At 39.1% G+C, this 25,294-nt stretch overlaps 1 protein-coding gene across 3 annotated transcripts in view; it reads left to right on the top strand.

Moving 5' to 3' along the window:
* Positions 1-25,294, top strand: part of NDST2 (N-deacetylase and N-sulfotransferase 2) — a 68,932-nt gene that overhangs the window by 27,425 nt on the left and 16,213 nt on the right. For all 3 annotated transcript variants that reach the window (XM_087963752.1, XM_026674248.2, XM_087963753.1), the window contains one exon: positions 19,196-20,569. In XM_087963752.1, coding sequence (XP_087819878.1) covers positions 19,577-20,569 — 993 coding nt within the window. In that variant the 5' untranslated portion in view covers positions 19,196-19,576. The remainder of the gene's footprint in view (positions 1-19,195; positions 20,570-25,294) is intronic.

Genomic DNA, 25,294 nt, shown 5'->3' with positions numbered 1-25,294 from the left:
TACAACCAGTGCAAAATTCTTGACATTATTCAATTTTAATGTCACAGCACAAGTGGGTTAGATAGTGAGTCACCCAATAATTTAAATCTGGAAGTCTGTGTTCAAGAATGTGTCCTTTCCACTATAGTTTATTTGTTCAGAGATGAGCAAAATTTTACCATCAAGGAAAAGCAGTGGAATAATGGCTAAAGTGTTTGTTTGGGACTTGGATAGCTATAAAACAGATACTTTCTTCAGGTGGAGCTCCTAGAGGTGACTTTGGCTCAAACTCACAAGCTTGTTCTGAGAATAAAAGTAGGATAAACCTTTGATGTACTGTCTATAGTCAGAGGTGAGCTTCACATAATTTAACAACCGGTTTGCCTAGTGCAGAACCAAAAATGTGGGTGTGTCCGCACACATGCGTTTCGCTCACATGCACGCCTTCTGCACTTGTGCGAGGTTTCAAACACATGGCGATTTTATGTGTGCAGCTTTCAGCAGACTTTCTCAGGCAGCCGCAGTGAGTAGAGCAGGTGAGGCGTGGAAATCAGCTGGGCCGTGCGTGTGGGCGGGGCAAGCCAGCCAGAGAGTGAGTTACATAGGACAGGACAGCACCGGGCGGGTGCGCGGGCCCAGCTGGTGGGCAGAACTACCAGTATGAGCGAACCGGTCCAAACCGGCAACAGCCCACCTCTCAGAGAAAAATGACAATAATACCAATAGCAATAATATGGTGTAGAAGCTTGTAGTTACTACCCAGAAGCTGTTATCAGGAATACTTATACAGTAAAATCAGTCCCTATATTCAGCATGGGAAAATTCCAACAGGTTTGATGTAAAAAATGAGCTCAGCTACCTTCATTTCATACAAACATGTAAACATATGGAGATTGTTTATAATTTCTGCAGTCAGCATTATTTTTAAGTGTGATCATTTACTAAACATTCTGTACTTGAATCATGGACAGAAAATCCCCAGAGCTATTCAAGAATTAACATAGTGTCTATTGTAAGCTGGTACTAAATAGGGGAGATACAAAATCTGGGGAAAAAACTTTTATCCAAAAATATTCTAGAAGATGAAGCAAATATAAATGATTCTAATGGCTAAAAATGTTATCTAAATGAATACAGATAAATGGAAAGTCTCAATCTAGATTCTTTTTAAAATATTTTAACACTTCACAGCAGAGGTGGGTATTCAGCAGGTTCTGACCAGTTCTGGAGAACCGGTAGTGGAGATTTTGAGTAGCTCGGAGAACCAGCAAATACCACCTCTGACTGGCCACGTCCCCATCTATTCTTTGCCTCCCATTGAGTCCCAGCTGATCGGCTGGGTCTCCTTTGGTTGCCCTGCACAGGAGAACGGAGCTGGAAAGCAGGTTAGTGAGGTGGGGAGGGAATGGAGATTTTGCAGTAACCTTCCCCTGCCATGCCCACCAAGCCACACCCACCAAGCCATGCCCACATCCACCATGCCACACCATGGCCACCAAGCCACAACCGCAGAACCGGTAGTAAAAAAAATTGAATCCCACCACTGCAGTGAACCTGAGCGTGCCACTTCTAGAATTGTTCAGATAAACTGAAGAATCGTTTATGCAGCAGTTCAGGTGAGCTACAGCCCTCTCGCTAAGTCACTTCAGACAATGAAAGAATGTTGATAGGATAAGAGGAAGAATGTGCTTGACTCCCGATAAAGTTTAATGATGAAAAAGTTCAAGATCAGCATCCATGTGTGGCCAAAGACAGATCAGCTATTAATTCCGTTGAAGAAAAAAATGATCTGGAAAGTTTGAGCAAAATCATTTCTGCTAGACTTTTTAAGGAGTGGTAAAAATAGTTCAATGAACCACCTCCACACCAATGTCTGAGTTCAGTGTTTTTCCTTGTATTTTTTGCTCCAGCTTAGGGACTACGCTTCCTTAAACACACTAGAAACATTAAGTCATTTTTTTTTGGGGGGCTTAATGTACCTGGAGTTGGGCAAATAATTTTAGATTACAGCTTCAGTTTCTTACCCTTTTGTTCAAGATGCAAAAAAGCAGTTTGAATGCTGTCATGGGCAATTTAAGTGCAACTGATTGGTTAACTTCACTTGCTGGCTCTTTTTGAGAGGAGAATCCTATGTAGAATTCTTAAACCAGTTGGGACTGTGGGCAACCATTTGTCTGTTTACAAATACATTTTTATTAGGCAGTTTAGAGAAAATGTAGACATTAGAAAGAGGAAGGAATGTAAGAAAGATAAAAGGATAGAGCACCATGTGTTCAAGTTAGCTCCTGTAGATTCTGAGGTGTAAGGCCTACTTTTTCTACTGCAACACTTTGAGAAGTTTGTAATGTAATGTAAACAGTGCTTAATAATAGTGTTGCTGCTCAAGGTGCTGCAAATAGGGCTCTTTAAAAAAAAAACAATGATAGGAAATGTGCCAGGTGGTCACTAAAATCTGTGCAATTACAGGATATACAACCTTAATTAAAAGATGGACATGTTAGCTTCTGTATATTTTATGTTTAGTACAAGTCTCTTAGTCAAACTAACACTTAACAAATTTCTTTTTACTGTTCTGATTCTTCCAATACCAGCAACATCCCAGCAGGAATTCTGTCTGAGCCACCAAATTTACGTTTAATTTTAAATGTAAGCCAATTTAACTCCTAATACCTCTTGTAACTAGTGCAGCAGAAATCCAATGATTTTTTGCTCTTTGCCTGACCTTAGTTCCATCAGCCTTGAGTAAGGAAGTTTCTCCTCAGAAAAAAAGGAGAAATGGAATTGTGATTATTATTTCAAACTTAGACAAAAATGACTGCTTTTCCAAATGGACCGTGATATCTAAATTTAAGTCTTTTCAATCTTTTTATTGGACCATGTAGTTTTTAAAAATCCAAACAGTTCTGTTGCTGTTAAAAAATATTTTTTCAGAGTCAAAACAATACAATTTTAAAGAAGAAAAAGAAAAGTGCTAAGAAAGAAATAAAAGAGAAAAGAAAGAAAAGATATAAAAAAGTCTTCTAATTTTGTTTACATCAGTTATACGTGCATTTCTATTTTATTCTCTCTAGTTATATTTTGGCTCCCTTCTTCCCATATTGTACTTTTTGTCTTAAATTCATTTTTTTCAACAAAAAGCCCATGAAGGTTTCCAGTTACTGACAAATGTAGTTGTTATCTATTCCCTACTCAAACAAGTCAATTTTACTACCTGTTTGCTGTTGTTTTCTCATGACATCTTTGGATATGGTTTTGTGACCATAGAATGCCACGTTTAAGAAAGGAAGTGAAAGAATGAGCTCTAATACGTTGCCTAATTAGTACTATTTGGTAACTGAACTTTTACTAAGTAGTTTTCCACATTTTCTTCCAGCCATATTTGGTTGAAGAAGTAGTGAAAATTTTCATTTCTCTGATATGCAATGTTTAGCTTTCTCTGTTTATGTTATGTATACAAATAAAGATAGAGATATGGCTAAATGAATCAATGTGATCCAGAGTAGAGGTCCTTTGGAAGGTCAATGATTAGCAAATAAAGTTTTGTTCCCAAAACTTTATTTTTTTTTTAATTTTAAATGAAAATGCAACACTGATGAGAAACTGAGCAAACGATCCAAATTCACATGCCATATTATGGTTATATTTTTTATTAGACAAAAATGATTATACAATCTATTCAAAAAATTGTTGAACAAAATTATTTGATATGAATAAGCATCTTTGAAGTATCTATTGTTTTTATACAACTAATTTTTATTTTAAATTAAGAATCTTTTTACTGAGCTTTGAGTTGATAATGCCTTGGCAGGTAACTTTCTATTTTGCTGGCTTCTTTTTCTTATTTTATTAAACAGACCCTCCAAAGCAGGGGTGGGCAAACTTTTTGGCTCGGGGCCGCATTCACTTTAAAATTTGACAGACGGGCCGGGTAAGCACAAGATTTTTTGGGAATCGCCCCCTTCCCCCCTTCTTCTCCTCCTTCCCCTCCCTCGGAGGCCCCCTGAGTCAGGAGTTGCTACTGCCGGCACAGCTCCACGCGGCTCCAGTCCCACGTTGCCTCGGGAAGGAAAGGCAAAAAGGAAGAGCCGCGGCAGTGCTTTGCAACGGCAGCAACGGCACCGGAGGTTCAGGCTCAGCGGCTCCTGGTTTTGCCTTTCCCTTCCCAAGGCAACGTGGGACTGGAGCCGCGCGGAGCTGCGCCGGTGGTAGCAACTCCTGACAGCCCCAGCTGGACACCTGAGCAGAGCCCGGGCAGAACTGCCTGTTGCTGCTGCGGGCGCTGCTGCGGGCGTCTGGCTGCCCAAGTAAAGAACCGCACCAGCTCAGGGCAACTGTGAGGAGCAAGAGGGGAGAGGCAGAGAAGGAGGAGAGCACCTGGCCAGTTGGGGAGGCTTCTTCTCCGGCTCCACTCTGCTTCTCCAACATCCGGCGCTGCCCTGTTCTGTCGCCAGCTGCTCGGACTTGCTGGGCCTGACACAGAACAGGGTGGCGCTGGATGTTGGAGAAGCAGAGCGGAGCCGGAGATCATTAGCCGCCTCTTTCGCAGCACAAGAAGAACAGGGTGGTGCCGGACCATTGGAGAAGCGGAGCAAATTAGTAGCTGCCTCTTTCGGCTCAGAAAGCTTCCCCCAACCAGCCGGCTGGTCTCTTCCTCCTCGGCCATACAGAAAGGCAGAGAAGGAGGAGAGCAGCTGGCCAGTTGGGAGGCTTTGTGCTGCGAAAGAGGCGGCTAATGATCTCGGCTCCGCTCTGCTTCTCCAACATCCGGCACCGCCCTGTTCTGTGCGCCGGCTGCTCGGACTTGCTGGGCCTGACACAGAACAGGGCGGCGCCGGATGTTGGAGAAGCAGAGCGGGCGGAGATCATTAGCCGCCTCTTTCGCAACACAAGAAGAACAGGGTGGTGCCGGACCATTGGAGAAGCGGAGCAAAGCCGAGATTAGTAGCTGCCTCTTTCGGCGCAGAAAGCTTCCCCCAACCAGCCGGCTGGTCTCCTCCTTCTCTGCCTGTTTGTTCTGTATGGCCGAGGAGGAGGAGACCAGCTGAAAGCACGCTGCCAGGCGGGGCCACGCAGCGCAGGGCAACACGCCACCACCCAGCCCTGGCGAGGGAAAGCAGTGGCGCGTTCCCGGGCAGTGGCCTTGGCCCCGCTACCAGGAAGCGGCTGCCCAGCTCCATGTTGTGTGTGCAATTTTTGGCGCGGCGTGGGTCTCTTTGGCCGGCCCCAATTTTTTTCAGAGAGGAATATTTTTTTTCAGAGGCGGGCCGTATTAAAATGACCAACGGGCGGATGTGTCCCGCAGCCGTAGTTTGCCCACCCCTGCTCCAAAGGAATGCTTTCATTTTTCCATAACTTTTTAAAAGACTTCTGGTTTCAGTATTGAAAAGGACTGCCTTGGTGCTTCCACGGATGGCATGTCCAGAGTTCAAAGCCACTTAAGTATCAGCTACAGAAAGATAGAAGTGATTTCCTGGTCATATTATGCATCCTGATAAGTACCATGCATGCACGCACCGAACCTCATTTTTCAGATCCAGACCAGCAAAGTTTTACTCAGAATTATAATTTTTTAAAAAATAATTACCATAATTTGAATTTTTGTTTTGAAATAGCCAAGCAGACTTACTCTAGGTTGCTATTCCTGAATCCCAACGTATCTGGAGCTTGGGGAAGGATACTTTAGATGTGGCCATAAAAATGTTTGTGCAGAAATTATATGAATTGATTTGATTTAATTGATTGATTGATTAATAGTCCAGCAAAAAAGTTTTAGTTTCCCACTTTTAATGCTTTAAATAAACTATCAGAGCTGGGCAATATGGTGTCTTAAAATTCTCCATCATACATAGAAATACTGTAGAAACATAGAAATGGGACATAGAAATTGGGCGAATGATTTCTTTAACTTTCTCCCCAAATTTCTCAAGGAAAGGGGTCCCCCTTATCAGGAGGAACAGCACTGCTATTGAAGATGGCTTACTGGCGGAGTGCCCTCTGAGTAGGCCTTCCCATGGGATGGATTAGAAGCCTGAGAAGCAAAGTCCTGAGGAGAAGACCACACAGGGATGTGCAGTGCAGTCACTCTGTATATGCAAGAAGCCCCCACCTCCCCAAGTTCCTTCAAGGTCCCTTCCAGCTCTATTCTGATTGAAGCCTTATTGTTTTCTTTGATAAAGTGACAAATTAGTGGATCAAGGAAATGCTGTGCACATAGTATACCCGTGATGGCGAACCTATGGCCCGCGTGCCACAAGTGGCACAAAGAGCCATTTGTGCTGGCACGCAAGGCGCAGGCAAACTTATCTCACTTCGCATGCGTGCGCCTCACAGCTGATTTTTTTTCCGTCGGTTTGGGGCCTTTTCTGGCCTCCAAGAGGCTTGGAAGAAGCCTCTGCAAGGCTTTTCAGGCCGAATTATAGGCTCCTTTTGTCACTTCCTATAATACCGGAAGTGATGAAACGGGCCTATAATTTGGCCTGCAAAGCCTTGCAGAATCTTTTTCCAAACTTCTGGGAGGCTGAAAAAGGCTTCAACCCAACCAAAAAATCAGCTGTGAGGTACAGTGCAGGTAAGGGGGTGGCGGGAAGGGGGATTGCATGTGCATGCGCAGGGGGCAGGAGGAGTGGGCCGCACATTGCATTCTGGGTGCTGGCACATGAGTGCGTGCGTGCTGATGCTCACACAATTTTTGGCACAGGAGCCCCAAAAGGTTAGCCACCACTGTAGTATACTTTGTCTTCAGTAATGCATTTGACAAAGTAGACCCCAGACTATCTCTTGTTAAGATAGAACAATGTGGAATAGACAGTACCACCACTGGATGGATTTGCAGTTGGCTGAACAACTGGACTCACCAAGTTGCTACAATGGAGCTACATCTATATGGAGAAAGGATGCAATGGGTACCTCAATGTTCTTTCTTGGGCCTAGTGCTTTTCAACATCTTCATAAGTGATCTAGGTAAGGGTCTATCCTTATCATTATTATTACAATTATATACTTAAGGAAACTCATCAGATTTGCAGACAATACCAAGCTGGGGGGAATTGCCAACACTCGGAAGGTAGACACAAGATTCAGAAGGATCTTGACAGAGTTGAGCATCATTCAACAAGATTCAGTTCAGTGGTAAGAAAAATAAGGTCCTGCGTTTAGGCAGGAAAAACCAAATACATGGGAGGTACCTGGCTCAGCAGTAGCAACTGTGAGAAGGATTTAGGTGTCGTGATAGATCACCACTTAAGTATGAGCCAGCAGTGTACAGCAGCTGCCAAAAAAGCCAAAGCAGTGCCAGGGCAATCGACAGTATAAGGTCATGGAAAGTAACAGTACCGGTTTATACTGCAGTAGTGGCACCACACTTGGAAGACTGGATCCAGTTCTGGTCACCATGGTTCAAAAAAGAGGCTGAGGCCATAGGAAGAGTTCAGAGAAGAGCAGTGATGATGAGGCTAGAGGCTAGCTCATCCAATGAAGGCAACTAGGTATGCTTATTCTAATAAAGAGAAGGCTCAGGGGAGACAGAATAGCAGTCTTCCAATACTTCAAGGGCTGCCACAGGGAAGAGGAGTTCAATTTATTTTCCTTAGTACCTAAGGGCAGGAGAAAAAGCAATGGGTGGAACCTCGTCAGAGGAAAATCAAACCTGGAAATAAGGAGGAATTTCCTAACAGTAAGAACAATTAATCAGTGGAACAGCTTGCTTCTGGGAGTTGGTGCCCGATTGCTGGAAATTGCTCAATTTCAAGAAAAGATTGGACAACCATTTGTCCAGATTGGTATAAAGACTCTCATAAATCCCTTCCAACCATATGATTCCATAACTTAAGGTTTATTGATGAAGTTTACCACATAAGGAATTGATCAAAATAGCAATTCATAATCGTGGAATTCAGCCATGTTTGAGCCATCAGGTTCTACAAAGCATTAAACTAAATTCTCATTTTGTGGTTTTTTTCTTTACAAAACTAACTCTCCCTGGACCTGGTAATAAGCAAAATCTGAAGAGCAAATTGTCACCAATCAAGAAAATCATAGCATCTAAATGGCCAACTATGACTAAAATGTATTTGATAATTTAGTTGGCCTTTGTTGGGTTGATTTGTTAGAATTCTAAGAACTAGTAAAATCCCAAATGAGGTCAGGGCCTCCAGTATCCCTTGCTGTGAGCTGGCCTCTGCTGTGAAGTGTAACATTCATTCTGCAGGCATTGACAGCTTAAGTGCATTTATCAGATGTCAGAGTTTTAAAAGGAAAATGATTTTTTGGTTCTCTTGATTTCTGCAAAGAGGATAAGTGAAATAAGTTCTCTGTCATGAAGGGATCACCTTTGAGTCTTGCATTAAAATAACTTTCCAAATGTTTGTTCTAATCTACATTTCTATTCAAATCCTTCTCACACTAGAAAAGTAAAACTGCACCATCTAAATAGAATAGAATAAAATAGAATAGTGGGAAGGGATTTTGGAGATCTTCTAGTCCAACCCCTGCTTAGGCAGGAAATTCGTGATGGCGAACTTATAGCACACGTACCGGAAGTGGCATGCAGAGCCATCTCTGCCGGCATACGAGCCGTCACCTTGATCAGGTCCACTGTGCATGCGCACGCACCTCCCGCTAGCCAGTTGATCATTGGGTATCTGCTGTGCATGCGCAGGGGCGGGGCATGTGGGGGAGATGCACGCACATGCACAGAGGTGTGGTGTGTGCGGGAGGGTCACATGTGCATGTGCAGGGGTGGGGAGGTCGCACACCCAGTGCATTATGGGTGCAGGCACGCATGCATGCATGCACACTCACGTACACGCACACTTTTGGCACGCGACAACGAAAAGGTTAGCCATCACTGCCCTAGACCATTGGATAACCACTGATGGTTACCCAGTCTCTTCTTAAAAACTTCCAGTGTTTGAGCATTCACAACTTCTGGAGGCAAATTGTTCCACTGATGAATAGTTCTTACTGTCAGGAAATTTCTCCTTAGCTCTAGATTCTTCTCTCCTTGATTAGTTTCTGTCCATTGTTTCTGGTCTTGCCTTCGGATGCTTTGGAGAATATTTTGACCCCGTCTTCTTTGGGGCAGCCCCTGAGATATTGGAAGACTGCTATCATGTCACCCCTAGTCCTTCTTTTCATTAAACTAGACATTCTCAACTCCATTAACTGTTCTTTATATATTTTAGCCTCACGTCCCTTAAATGGTTACATGATTTTTACAATAATCCCTAAGCTCACATTGCATACTATGCATATAATTGCCTATTCCTTTTGCCACCAGAAAACTGGTTAACAGAGAAAAATCGTCCCAGTAGCTATTGGATGAGATAATGTTTTGTCCTGGTATTCAAGGATAAGCATAGATCAATGAAAGGTCAGGGATATTTGGCTGAAATATCTTGAGAGCAAAAAAGAAAAAATAGTGGAGAATAGGACCAAGGATCAATACCTTAGTATTTTTTTCCCCTTGGTGGAGACTGCTAAGGAAGACTGGCATGGTATACACTGTTTATTATACAGAACATCTCAAATTATCCACGTCTAGTTCTTAATTTGAGCCTAACATTAAAGTTACATTCTACCATTTGAAATCAAAATCTTCTACTAAAGGATTCTTTATTTTGGTGGCAAGGCAAAATATTTCCATCTATTCACAAAGAAAAGGGAGTCATTTTTTTTTCCTGCCTTTAGTGATGAGAATGAAATTTCATAGATTCTTTATTCTCAGCTGAATAAAATGAATATAAGGCTTGTTAAGGCTCTACGATGACTGTGTTCATTATGGTTAATAATGTACTGTGAAATATGCTGGTGCAATTAAAAAATGAGAAGCTGCCTGACCACACTGAGAAGCTAAGTGCCAGTTTCAGGAATAATCCCAATTTCAAACAATTCCCCAATGTGTACCTCAGAAGCATTCTTACAAAATATGATGATGGGTAGATACTTTGAAATATGTCTACCAGAAAAGAAAGAAAGCAAGCTAAAGTTGTGTTCTAGCCATTTTCTGTGCTTTCCCAAATACCTTAACAAATATATTTTTAACAAAATTCAGGAGGATCTTAATATATTTGCTATTTCCTGAATCTTGTTACTGTCATTTAAGATTAATCGTATTTTCTAATATTTTCTAATCCCTCATTGAAGTCATTTAAAATTATGTTGAACAGCAAAATGTCCAGAACTCCATTCTATGTCACTGAATCCTTCCTTAACATGACACCACTGTTATACTAGACAGTCATTAGATTCATCCAGCTCTGCATCCAGATAATAGTAGCAAAATTCAGCCCACATTTTGCCATCTTCTCTTTCGGGGTGTATAAATTCTGTTAGTTGTCTTACTGAAGTCAAGGTTCCCACCCACATCCCATGGTAAACTAAACTGGTAATTTTTAATCAAAAAAAGATCAAGTTGCTTTAACAAATAAGGTACCCTGGAATTTAAATTTAATAACATTGTTCCCAAAGAAGATTTTGAAGCTGCGAAGGAGAGAGAGAAGGGAAAGGATTAGGTTTTTTTTTTTCTTCCCTTCCTTATACTGACAGCTAAGAGACTTAAGCAAGAAATTGAAAAAAATCCGCTTTGACATTAATAGGCATCTAAGCTGAAAATAAAAGTCAAAGGGATAATAAAGATTTCTGGATATTTCAAAGTTTTTAAAAGCTGGAAAGGAGAAAAAAAAATAGAAGGGCAGGATCTGGAAAAATGGAGGAGATTGCCTGGAACTAAGGAATGGAACTGTAATTAAAAGGAACTTACAGTGACATTTTAACAAGATTCCTCAAAGATACATTTTAATTGAAACTTGGTAACAAAATAATAGAACCCCAGGAAGAGAAAGTGGAAAAAAGAAGCAGAAAGAAACAGCCTTGGATTATTTGGATTACTTGGTGATTTTTGGTTTTTGCATCTGGATGACTAAAATTAACCGGGTGGTTGTTTAAAAGTCTTTAAAATGGTATCACTCTTAGAAGAACTGAAAATGGAACTTAAAATGGAAAGAAGATGCACAAGAAGGGTGAGGTTCTTTTGGCTTCGTATTTCAATTCTTAGAAATGGAGATCTGGAACTATGAGAAACAACAAGAAACGCTTGCAGAACAAGAAGATTGGGACAAAGAAGAAGCCATCTTTAATGATCAAATAATTTTAAGTGGGGGGAAAAAAGAAAAGGGGGGAAAGATTAGAAAAAACAACCAAAAAGAAGAAGAACAATTTGAAAGATAGGTATAATATTAGAAAGCAACAGAAGAGGGGATTACAGATGAGAGACTTAGAAGTAGAGAGAGGGTAGTAAAAAGGGGAGGGAGAAGAAGAGGGGGAAGAAGACAAGGAAAAGAAGTTGTAAAAGACAGAAACAAGAAATGGAGAAACAGGGAAAAGATATAAGGATTGTAACCATAAGCTTGTTTAGAGATAATGGGTGAAAATTTAATTGCAAAAGGGTTTCTGCAAAGGTAAATAAGATAGCATTGTTATATTATAAACATAAATAATTTTAGAAAATATGATTAAAATGATGGATAAAATATTTACTGTAATGTAGTTGAATGTTTGGTAATAAATAAATGAATTAAAATGATTGAGAGAATTAAATGGGAACATTTTTAATTATTATTAATGATTTATAAAAATATAAGTGAGAAATATGGAAAAAAAAAAGAATTAACTATGGAAAGTTTATAAGTGTTCCCAAGGAAGTATGATATTTAATTGAAAAGAAATGTTAAAGATGTTAAGATTTTAATGAATATTAATGATAGAATTGAATTGGAATGGAATGTGTGCTTTATTTACATATATATATATATATATAATTTTTTTCTTTTTAAGAATATAGTGTGTATTTTAAGAATGTACCAAGCAGAATTCGATTGGAAGTTATGTATTATATTGAATGCTATAATCTTAAAGGTATACATTGAAGCTTAAATAAGAGTTTGAATGGATAAAATTAAAAGATATAAAGGTGTCATACTCCAATTGGTAACTACAGGGAAAAATTTGTTTAATAAGAAAAGATAATATGAAATTGAAACAGGACAGACAAAAGTATAAATATAACAATTTGATTGAGAGAAGATAATTAAAATAAAGTTGAGAAAATTAAAAGAGGGGAAAAACTATGTAGAAAATATAAAATGGTAATAAGATATGGAATAGAATATAAAAATGAGCATGAAATTGAGTTCGGTGTCTGTATGAAGAAGTGATAACCTGGGACCATGCTATTTTCAAAAAAGATGTTTTATTTGTATTTTGTTTTTGTGAAAACCCAAATAAAACTTTCAAAAAAAAAGATCAAGTTGCTTTGAACATTGCTTGTTCTTTAGAAAAGAGCCATAGAATATTAGTTTTATATCTGATTACTACCGTGAGACAGATGCACAAATGGAAAGACTCTAAAATACCCATAATGGAGGAAAAGTTGGTAAAGGTGACAGAAACAGAGCAGAACTGGCAAAATCGAATTTGATTAAAGATCATCAACCACATTTATCAGTCCCTGGAAACCCCTTAGGTCAGACTTTGTTTCTGAAAAAGAGTAAAATGATTTTGTGGTTTCTGGGTTTGAAAATTCTTTTATTCTCCTTTTTTTCCACCCCGCCCCCATTTTCCTATTTTCTTTTTTCACGTTTTACTCTTTTTATTATCTTTATTTGGTTTTTACTTTATTAAAAATGTCTTTAATAAAAATTATTTTAAAAAAGAAAAGTTACACACAGGCTTTTTGCTAAAGTATGAATTTTGCCAGATATTGATGTGAGGCTGACTAATCTGCTCTGGTTCTCTTTTGCTTTTATCTTTGAAGATAAAATGAGGAGCATTTGTCCTCACCAATCTTCTGGCAGTTAAACCCATCTTCCATACCAAGATTACGGAATGGGTCTTTTGAGATAACATCCGCAACTTTTCAACACCGTTGGAGATAATTGATTAGGTTCTAGACATTTTAGATAGGATGGTTAGAATTAATTTTGTGTTGATAAAAAAAAGTGTTAGAGGAATAAAAACATAGCTTAGACCTGCTGTGAAGTTTGACTTAATTGCAGTTTCAGTACCCAGCTGACTAACATTTACAAATATTTGTATACATTAGCTGGTTGGCTGGGGAGAGTATTCTGAATTCTTATAGTACTGCAAAACTTTCCCAATCCTGAAGGAGCTCAGAATACTGTAGTTCATATAAAATTAGCCAGTCTTGGCTTTCAAATAGCTAAGCAAGCAGGTCACATGAAGATCTGGGCTTCTTAGGATTGCTTAGAGCAGGGGTGCTGGCTGAGGAATTCTGGGAGTTGAAGTCCACAAGTCTTAAAGTTGCCAAGGTTGGACACCCCTGGCTTAGAGCCTTCAGGAAGACTAGCCATAGACTAGTTTGCCGCTAGGCATCATAATTCATTGTGTCATTTCACTAGAATTTAGATGGTTGATGCCATCCTATCACTTCTGGGCCAGCTGACAAGGCCTTGATGAGTCAACTTCTCAAAAGCCTGGCAGTCTGATGAAGGGTGTGTGTGTATGTGTGTGTGCGCACTTGTGCGTACAATACTTGCTTGTGCTTGCATTCTTGGAACAAAACATTTCTATGAAGAGTTGTCCTTGGACACAAATTGATGTAGTCACCAGGTGTTGTTGGTTCTTGATTTGACCGAACTAGTCCTACAGCTTTGTACATCTGCTTGCTTTTGAACAGCAGATGTGTGTCTGATGAGCGTGGAACTGGCCGTAGAATTCTAATGTATTAATCTTTATAAGGCAAAAGTTGAAAGAAACCATGAGGTGATGAAGATTATTAGGCAGTTTGTTTCATCTGTTTTCTATGATAGGCTTGAATATCTAACAATTTGATCTTCCTTATATAGATTTACTTCATTTCCAAATTTAATTATTTTTGTGAATCCATTTTGAATGCTGTAAAAGTAGAAAAGCAACATAAATATTTTAAATGAAATTAACTATAAATAACTATTACTACAGGTACTCCTCGACTTCCGACCATTTGTTCAGGGACTGTTCAAAATTACCACCGTGCTGAATGAAGGAATGTATGATCCCTACTTGAAGTTCCAACTGTTGCAGCACCCCAGCAGTTAACATGATCAGTAATTGGGCACTAGAAGGTGTGCCCACTTCTACAACCAGTGGAGCATTGCATCTCACCCTACAGTGGGTCAGGAGGCCTCAACTGACCAGGTCCACTAGCATGTGGGTCTTCCCACCTGCTCCACCACTCCTGAGAAGCCTGGGCTTTCTCCCTATCCCACCACACCTCAGTCATTTTCTTTTACCTGCAGCTGACAGGCATGCCCAGGCAATGCAAAGTGCAGCTAGAAAGCTAAGTGAAGCAACCTTCCTCATGGCTTGAAAAGGCAACATTTCTCAAGAAATGGAAAGAGCCTCTCTAGCTTTGAAGAAGACAGCCTTCGCTAGCTTTTTGTCCAGCAAAATTCTTTTTCTGGCCAGCCTTGAGAGAATGCCCCAGGAGGAGGACCTGGTGTCTTGGGAGTGGTAGGTCCAGGAGAAGGTGCCCACAGAAGTGAGCCTAGCCAGCCGAGGCTTCCTAACCCACGGCAGGTTTCTGTATGCTGGTGGGTGCCAAGCCGCTCACGGCCTCCCCCACTTCCTTAGACATTTAGAGTTGCTTAATACCTCAATGGGGAGAGCTGAAATTGCAGTTGTTGAATGAGCCATTTACTTGGGTATCTCTCGTAATGACCAAAATTCCAGGTTCAGTTGTCATAAGTTGAGAACGACTTGCATAAATAAAATAAAATATTGTTTACTAGTTAGATTTTAATTTTGTGAAAGAGAATTTCCTAAATATGAGCAGTTATGAGATTCCTGGCTTCATTTATTTGCTATAGAAAGTTTCTTAGCTAGGCAGATTGTATAGCAAGACACATTAAGTGGTGATCAGATTAGTTCTTTCTTCTAATGAAGACTAAAATCGATAGTACTTGCCAATACTACTACTAGCCCATAAAATTGTTTACCAATAAGACTACTAGCCCATAAAACCACACTTGGTCTATAAATACATATTTAAAACAGTTGTGGTATCTTAAAGGAATGAAAAGTAACATTTTCCCCACACACAACTTGATACTCTCGAAGCAAATTTTCCTCTAGATTCTTTAAATAATTCTGTTAAAAATGACTGTATTACACTTAGCCATTAGAGTGGAGATAGCTGAATAAGTAAAATGGAATATTTCTCTTAAACATAATTGGTCTCTGCTTACAAACTTGATTTGAGTCTCTGCTTTGAGGACACAGGAAATCTGTTTCTGATAAGATTTTCTTAATTTTGTGTACTTTGGCATCTTTGAGAAGTGAGGCATAAAGTAGGGAGTTGCTGTTTTTTAATACTTTGAAAAATATTGCCTTATTTTCTTTTACTGTTTTCTATTGCCACACTTCTCTTTCTAGCATTTCCAACAACTTGTACTTATTAAATAGTTTATGTTTTACAATTTAAAGATTTTATACTAGTATTTAACCCAAAGGTGCTTTTTCTTTTCTTTTTTTTTAACAAACTTTATTCAGTTTTTCACATTAAAAATAAAAATCTCTTTTTAGTGGACAACATGTTTCCGGGTCATCACCTTTACATACAAATATGACAGCAATTATACATTGATATATGCATACTTAATTCTGTTATTACCTTTTCCATTCCAAAATTTCAGTAAGGAGAGAAACAAACACATTAATTCTAGCCTCTTTCATTAATCTCAATCGAAACATCTTTTTGTTTCATTTCAATTATTTCAAATATAATCCTTTAATATTTATTTTAAAAATAAAGATAAACAATATGTGTTTGCATAATAATAGTAATAATGATAATGATAATAATAATAATAAAAAGTTACCAATGTCTTTCCTTGCTTTTAATAGTCTATATTAAATTATTAACTTAGTTGGTTCTTTAGTGTGTCATATTCCCTTTCCATTACACATTCTTTTTATAAATTCTAGATTAATACAAATTTTAACACTAAAAAAAAAAAAACAAGTATAGGTTTCCCCCCTTTTACTGTTTTGAGTGTGACACCTCAATGATTAAAATATACCTTTATACCCTCATCTTAATTCCCAATAAACCATTATTTTTAAGAAGTTACAATAATAATCATTACATCTTTTCACTTGGATACCACAGCATATTTTCCCCCTTGATTTTTAATAAGATCAGTATCTATATTACCCTATTTTCTAAATATTTTTAAATGCAGAAATATTCTTATTACCCCTTGTCACCCTGCAGAATCCCCTTTTTAATTCATCAACCATTATCTCTGAAAAAACAATTTCTTTTCAACATTTTACTATTTCCGTATTTCTTTATTTCATGCACCTGTTTCTTACTGCTTCTCCTCCCCCTCTTTTCCCCATATCTTTTCTCATTCCAGTTTATATCCCTCTCTTTCTTAATATCTTCCTTTCCCCTTTTCTGCTGGGTCTTTCTGCCTTTCCCGACTTCACAGGTATTCCCCCTTTTGATTGCCTTCTTAAATCTCAACTTTTTAACCTTCCTTCTTTCCCCACTTCTTTGTAGCGTTCTTTGTGTTAATTGTCTATTTAAAATGTCTTCTCCTTGAGTCAACTCCTCCTCCTCTGAAGCTCTTTCTTGTTCTTCAATCGCCATTTCCATTTTTTCTAACACAGAGCAAAGTGATTTGCCTCTTTCCTGTAGTAATTCTCTCATATTTTTAAGTTCCATTTTTAATTCCCGAAGAGATATCATCATTACACGATCTTATATTCTTTGATCGTTGAAATCCACCAAAAAACCACTTTTACTTTCCTTCTTTCTTCTTTCAATTTTCTAAAGTTCTCAATTGTTCCAGCCCAGGGTCTATACCAAAAACATCAATCAATCCCACAGTCAGTCTTTCCTTGCTTTTTTCTTTATTCTGGTTCTTCTTTCACTTTCTAAAATTCTTACTTTGTTTCAATATTTCTTTAATGTTATATCCACACAACTTCATTCAAAAACAGGATGCTTTCCCTTTTTGTCAAAAGGTGGCACTCTCCATTATACAAAGTCTTCACCTTTTTCCCCTATTTTTTTATTTAGGGTTTTTCGAACCTCAATATTCCAGCACAATCCAGTCTCCAATTTGTAAACTTTATTATTATTGTTTTTTGACAATCTTAAGTCCAGTTTTATTTTATGCCTGTTTATTCCCAAAATATTTTAGTCCAATTTAATTAAATCTTTAGTTCCAGCTTCTTCCTTTCCCGGTTCGAAGCCCCGCTTAGCTGTCAAAAATATTTTCTTTTTTTTTTTCCCTGTCCCTTTGTAATTTCGCTGCTCACTTTTCTTTTCTTAAAAATTCCATGTTACCTTAATCCCGGGGTACTTTTGTTTAGTTGTATTGCCCAGTTGTCCCGGTTCAGATGTTATCCATCTCTTTCTTCCCTCCTGCACAAATCTTAATCCAGCTGAGTCCTCCTCTTCGGGGTGGCCATTTTAAACCACCGCTGCAGTCGTCTTCGGGGGGAAAAAGACCAAGCCCAGGGGGGGAGATGCGGCTCCCCTCACCCTGGCTTGCGGCTTCCCCTTACTCCGCCGCCCCTCCAAGGCAGCTTCAGCCCCTAATCGTAATGATCGGGGCTCTCCAATGAAAAAGCACGGACCATAGCCGCAGAGAGTCGCGATCTACGGTCTGTCAGCGAAGAGGCTCCGCCTTCTTCCCTAAAGGTGCTTTTTCAAGAGGCAACTAGACTTTCTGGTTTTTTCTTTGAAGACATTTCGTTTCTCATACAAGGAGCTTTTTCAGTTCTGAGAACTGAATCCATGACCTGGATGACTGAGAATCTCCATAGACACTACTAGTATTTAACTTATTCACCTAAGCCTAGATGAATTAATTATATGATTTGTTAATTTAAAAATCTAAGGAAAAAAATAAGAGTGAAATCTCATTTTAACAGACTTTTACCGGAGAAAATATTCTGTTATTTCTCAGAGGACAGCAATATCATTATGGCACCACAAAGATTACATATTGTATCATTTGTGTGATTATTCCATTCCAAAAATAAACGCACTGGTGCACGTTCTGTTATCAAACAAATAACACCAAAGAGTTTTATCCCTACATTGTAATGATGATATTCTAGAGTTCCTCATTTGCTTTTGTTTGAGTTTACGGTGGTAACTATTTTGGGAAAAAAATTAATCTTGATAGTATGAATATAGAGCAACTCAGATGACAAAACAACACTATATCAGTGTGGAAAATCTGGTAATTCTCTGAGATAAGGAACAGAAATAAGGAACAGTAGTCCTTGATGTTTCAAGTTCTTCACCTGTTCAAAGTTACGCTGTGCCCTCTCCTCCATGTGCCAATGTTCCAGTTCCAAGAGGTGTCCCTAGTCTCATGACCGCATTGTGGCACACTTAGAAACTGACCGATATTTTGGCAGTATCCTGAAGTCACATTACTGTGATTTACAACATTTTTGCCAAAAACTGTCATTTACTTCTCGTTTTTGGCAAAGACACCAGTAGTAAACAACTAGTTCACTTAACCACTGCAGCACTCATATGTTATAGCTACCACATTCATTTAACAGCCACTGCAGAAAGGGGTTTTAAAAGTAGATCCATCACATGATGACCCATGTTACGACGGTTGCAATTTAGGCCCATAATGAGCAGGCTCCATTATGGTTGTAAGCTGAGGTCTAGCTGTATACATATTTCCTTGTTCTTTAAGGGACCTTCTAAAAAGTATTTTTACACCAGAAGCATGGAATTGAGTTGCTCTGAGTACACCTTACTTGCACGGCAGCGGCATGATTTCCCAATTCACCTCATATATGCAAATAGCCAGCTGAATTGTGACATCAAGGAAACTAAAGAGGATTATTGAAAAACAAGGGGGAAATAATGTGATGGTTGTGGGAACAGAAACATAGGAAGAAACCTTGAAAGGGAAAATGAAACACAGAAAAGTCCAAGAAGAATTGAACATACTCAGAGGGCATTAGAAATAATTGGTAGGGGAGACATGAAATAGAAATTCCTGAAATTAGGGGTGGCAGATTGGAATGCTGAGCTTTCTCTGTAAGTCCCACTTATCTCTATTGATAATGTCAGAAGCAGTGTGTGATTTTAATAGGTCATCATAGGCATTTCACTGTAGCACTTATTGATCTTTCTAGAACGCCTAAATTTATCTGGGTTTTTCTTTTATTGCAGGTGGCGAATTCAGAATAACAACCATGTGATTGGCAAGCTCATCAGTTGGTGGCACTGCTTCGTTTTCTGGAGACCCTATACTTTCCTTACAAGTGCATGCAGCCTCCTTGCTTCTTAGGACTCTTCTCAGCCAGCAAAGAAAGAAAAGGGAGGAAGTGCTCAAGGGAGCAATGGGAATTGAAGGTCATGGTCACTTGAGATAAATGGCAGATCACTGGGGATCTGGTCTTGCAGCTGCTCACTTAGACCTGTTTCCTCTCTGCAGCCTACATTTCTTTTCATTGAGCTGCCACTGGCTCTTCTGGTGGTGGCGGCGCTGGAGACACCAAGGCAGCTTGAAAGGTGCCAAACTTGAGGCAAGGTTAAGCCACCCACCTCATCATGATTCAGCTGTGGAAAGTGGTGAGGCATGTGCGACAGTTGGAGCTCCACAGACTGATTCTGCTGCTTATTGCCTTCAGCCTGGTCTCCATGTGCTTCCTGGCCTACTATGTCACGAACAGTCCCAAAATCAAGGAACCACCCCCTCTTCCCTTCAGCGATTGCAGTAATCAACACAGGATCCTCATCCAGCCCCAGGCAAGCTGGAGGCTTACAAAATCAGTTGACAACTCACGCACAGACCCCGTGGTGCTAGTTTTTGTGGAAAGCATTTATTCCCAGTTGGGTCAAGAGATTGTGGCCATCTTAGAATCTAGTCGGTTTAAATACAGGACAGAGATTGCTCCCGGAAAGGGAGACGTGCCCACTCTAATGGACAAGGACCATGGTCGCTATGCTCTTATTATCTATGAGAATATCCTTAAATATGTGAACCTGGATACCTGGAACAGGGATCTTTTGGATAAATACTGTGTGGAATACGGAGTAGGAATCATTGGTTTCTTCAAGGCAAATGAGAACAGCTTACTGAGTGCTCAGCTCAAAGGCTTTCCTCTCTTCCTACATTCCAATTTGGGATTGCGAGATTATCACATCAATCCCAGTGCCCGACTTCTGTATGTTACCCAGGCTAATGAAGTGGAACAGGGCCCTCTGCCTGGGGACGATTGGACAGTGTTCCAGTCAAATCACACAACCTATGAGCCTGTACTGATGGCCAGCACCAAGTCATCTGAGTCGATCCCTCACCTGACTACGCACAGAGCTCTGCATGCCACAGTGGTGCAGGATCTTGGTCTCCACGATGGTATCCAGAGGGTTCTTTTTGGTAACAATCTCAATTTCTGGCTGCACAAGCTCATCTTTGTTGATGCTATTGCTTATCTGACTGGCAAACGTCTCTGTCTGACCCTTGACCGCTACGTCCTTGTGGACATTGATGATATCTTTGTGGGCAAAGAGGGGACACGCATGAAGATGTCTGATGTAGAGGTAATGTGGAACAGAGTGGATGGGCATATAAAGTAAATAACTGTCAAAACTCCAAGTATCTTTACTAATATAAATTCAAAAGGATATAGATTCTCACTGTTTCCGTGAAACATATGAGAATTGCAGGTCTTTTTTGTTGTTGTAAAATACTAATTCTTTGTAAAATAGCTTTTCTCTTTCTCTAAATTCTGAGATCATCAATTTGAGGGAAATGAAAGATCAAATGTCTTTTGTTCTAAAACTGTTGCCCCTAATCCTTATCCTACGTTGAAGAAGAGATCACGAGATTTGCTATCACAACAGTCTACATTTATCTTTTGTTCCAATGATGTGAGTGGGTTTGCTAAATTCATTCTTTGTTGCATTACAAATTCAAACTTAACAATCCTCAGGAGGAAAGTAGAGCTAGGCTGACAGCAGTATTTAACAATTGCTAATTCAGCATGCATTTGGTAAGAGATGGCAGTGTGGATGAAATGTATTGCCCATTTTCCAAACCGTAGAGAAGTCATAGGTTTAGGCCAGAGGTCCCCAAACTTGGCAACTTTAAGACTTGTGGACTTCAACTCTCAAAATTCCCGAGCTAATATGACTGCAGGAGGAATTCTGAGAGTTGAAGTCCACAAGTCTTAAAGTTGCCAAGTTTGGGAACCCCTGGTTTAGGTATTTAAATTTTTGAGTACAGTAAGATAAAATCATAATAAATTTGCTAGGAGAATAAGCCCACTGGATTTTTCTACTTAATCAATATATAGCATTGGGTTTAAAGAAAGTTATCTAAGTCTCTAGAGTATGAGGTTAAAGATTTCACAGTAGTTTGAAAAAATATTCCTCTGATAGAGCTGATTAATGTTTACATAGCAGCATATTTTGGAGTTCATTTAAACTGAGATGTTCAAGCCCTTTTAAACAATTGCTTGTGGCGCACTTTTAAGAGTTTGTTTCATAATAACATCTCATAAGAGCTGAGCCTGTTTCAATTACTGTTTTTTAAATAGTAGTCATTTTAATGCAGCTTCCCATAAAAATGGGCTTCTGTTGAAAAAGATAGGAATAGAATAATCTGGATATCTTTCCTGGTTGAATAATACAAGAGTCCATAAACAAGATAGTCAGGTCAATCCTGCTAGTTATGTGTATTTTGTTTTGTTTTAATCCCTTTTATGAGCCCTTGCTAAATTGCAGAAGAGATAAGGGTCAGCTTTGCCTTATCCTTCTGTTCAGAAGAAGTAATGAAAGAAGTATAGCGTGCGTCTTCCAAGTAGTTAGAAAATGGTACACTCAGTGGAGCAGGGTTTCATTTTAATAGTGACATTGCACTGTGTTTTGGAGAAGAGGGGTTTTATTCTGTTTTCTCTTTCCCAAAAGTTCGGTACAGTAGGAAAAACAAGACTTATTTTCTTATAAAACTGTGGTGCATGCTTGAGAAGCTGGAAAAGTCCATGCATAAAGCCAGACCGCTAAAGTGATTGTAGTCCTGTACACAAGAGTGGCACAACAAATGAACGTAGTGAGAAAGGCAGAGCCTGCAATGCCCTCATGCAAAAGTGGCGAGAACTTGCCAGGGTGGAAAATCCTAACTAAACCCCTGGGTTTACCCAAAGAGCATAAACTCAAATTAGAAATCCTGCTGATTTCCAACCTCTCTTAAGTGATGGTTGTTGATCAATTGGTTTTTTTTAATCACACATTTCTATGACTCTTTACTCCAAATTGTTGTTGCATGATGGGATTCCAGCCAAGGATGAAACTCAGAGCTTCACTGGCAGTTATGTGTGGAATTATAGAAGTTAACCTCCCTTTGCAAAGCTTCTCTGGTGATTACAGAAAGACTCAGATGAGATCATTGTAAAACATACTTTGCTTATCAGTTTAGCAGCATGAAATGGAGCATTAATCTGACATTAGTTTAATGGATTTGATGCTAAGAAGATAATAATACTTTTATGCATTTGAAAGAGAATCTCTGCCAAGGTGGAAAGGTTAACTTCTTTTTTCAAAGCAAAAAACAAAAGATAATCTTACAAGTTTGTTGACTTCTTAAATGAGAGGTGCAGTGGAGGAACATTTCCCAATGTCAAAATAGTTGGCATGTTTTTTGCAGATTAATTCCAAAATGTAAGTATATGAACTTACTGTCAAATCTAGTTTCCGTGTGATACATCCAGCTGCTTGTTTCCAAATCGTTTTGTTAAAATAATTTTCTGGTGTATGCTGAGCAAGTTGGAAGAATATGCATACACTTAATTTGCTTGTATTGCTTTTGTCTTTTTTATTATCTGACATTTGAAAAGATTGGGAGAGAAAAAATGGAACTGAAAGAAAAAAACCAAAAGAAACTGGTGTGAAATGGGAATTTGCTGAGTGAAATCTCCCATATTTTGGAAATAGTCTTGACCAAATTCCTAGAGCACTGTAAAGGAAAAAGTGATATTCAGCCAGAATATGATTACAGGGGACACAGGATGTGAAACTTGCCATCACTCTTACATATTATTTTTAGAACATGTTTTGTGTGTAGTAATCAGTACACCATGAATACTGTATATACTAGTATAAGCCTAGTTTTTCAGCCCAATTTTTGTGCTGAAAAAATCCCCTCGGCTTATACTCGAGTCAGATCCCTCTGAAAAAAAAAATGGTGTGGAGTCGCGGCCTCCGGCGGCAGCGACTCCCAACAGCCCAGACGGGAAGGGAAAGGCAAAAAGCGCTGCCTTTCCCTTCCCGAGGCGGCGGGACTGGGGCCGCGCCGGCGGTAGTGACTCCTGACTCAGGGGGCCTCCGAGGAGGGGAAGAGAGTGACTCCTGCCTCCCGCTGTCATCATCATCTTCTTCTTTTGGGTTAGTGAATCAATTAAACCTTTCATGATAGTGAGATCGTTTCCCAAATTAATTATTTTTATTTTTGAAATTTACCAGTAGCTGCTGCATTTCCCACCTCGGCTTATACTCGAGTCAATAAGTTTTCCCAGTTTTTGTGTAAAATTAGGTGCCTCGGCTTATATTCGGTCGACTTATACTCGAGTATATACGGTAATTAGTAATCAACCAGTAATTCATCTTGTTGCTTTGATTCGAAGAAGGTGGGAAGTAAATGAGATGTCAAACTGCCTTTCTCTCTTTCCTGAAGAATTAGTATATTGCTTGATAGATTTCATATCTCCCCCAAGTATTTTGTTTGAGTGCCAGTTTTAGCCTAAAAAGTGAAAAGAAGAAAGATACAACTCTTTTCCTTTCTTAATTTCTGGGTACATTTTTCAAGACTGAGATCGTTTCTCCTGCATTCCTGAAGAGAAGGAAATCACAGTGGGCAAAGGTCAATGTACCCAGAAGCTCAACGGGAATATTCTTGTCCTCTTGCTTTCAAGAACCTGCTTGCTGGGTCTTTTTATCTCATATTCACACAAATCCCGAAATAAAGTCTTGGAAGAGTAAATAAAATTGAACTACGGTACATGATGAGCAAATCAGATGTTACAAAAACATAGGGATCATTGCTTTCCTTCAACCCATGCATGTTCTTAAAAAAGAATAAAAACAGGGAAATATGTATCAGGTTATAACTTTCAGAAATAAAATAGTTATGTAATTATAGGAACAAATATATTTGCATAATAAAGTTTAAAAGAAAGTATGAAGCATTGCCTAGAAGTACTTTCCTGCTGTGACAAAGAAATTAGAAGCATCTGATAAATATTGTTTAGGAAAGTTACATCAGTCAAATCAATTTATAAGCGTGGATTTGTTTTCAATATTCTAAAGTGTAAGAAGAAAGATAAACAGTACCTGCAAATAGCATTTATAAACCTTCTATTTCTGCCTTTTATTGATGGTGATTGATTATCAAGCTTGTGGATATTTTGAGATCCGATCTTGAGAAGCATATTATTACATCAAGAGACACCCTTGAAAGAGCAGTTTCCTAAGACATGGGAATCAACTGACATGTGTTGTTATAGTAACCCAAGTTAGGCTTTGCTAAGCTGCTTAAAGGCCTTGTCTTTCTCTCTGAAGGCATCCCTTCCCAGGTGCTTTGGAATGTCAGGACTCAGGAACACAGAATGCAGATGCCAAGTATCAAAAGGGATTTTAGTCAAATGCGGTTGCTTAGAAATTTTATGTATATACACTATATATGTATTACTCAGTGGAAATAGTGTTTTAAAGAATGAGACAATTGTCTACCCTTAAACAAACAATACACAAACAGACATCCTAAGACAGGGGTGTCAAATTCGCGTCATTATGGCGGCATCACGTGATGTATTGGGACTTTTCCCCCTTCACTAAACCAGGCGTGGGTGTGGCCATCACGTGATGCATCCAGCTCATGGGCCAGGAGTTTGACAGCCCTGTCCTAAGAGGACTATATGGAGCTCAATTAGTAATTCAGAATGAGGATCATAATTATTACAATTTTGACTCTGAAGAGCCAGCAGAATTGCAATTATCAAATGCTGAACTCGGACATAGAAAAAACATGCCCAAAACCCACCTACGAAACTCAATGATGTTGGGCATTTTGTTCCTTTCATTTTTAGATTGTGCATATTTTTTGGAAACTAACCAAGATATTACCAGTGTACATTTAATATGCCAGCTGTTGAAAAAGTTCAAAACAGTCACGTTTGATTTCAAAATAGCAAATTTCTAAAAATAGAAAAGGTATCCAGAATGATTGTGGAGACAATTTAAAGTGCAGTAACTGGAGTCATAAATGTTCAG

Source organism: Notechis scutatus, chromosome 4 (genome assembly GCF_049901735.1).
Source record: "Notechis scutatus isolate UNSWTSFEM ecotype Mainland chromosome 4, rNotScu1.2, whole genome shotgun sequence".
NCBI classification, from domain to species: Eukaryota; Metazoa; Chordata; class Lepidosauria; order Squamata; family Elapidae; genus Notechis; species Notechis scutatus.
Note: the sequence above shows the minus strand (reverse complement) of the source record. Positions and strands in the feature narration are given on the sequence as shown.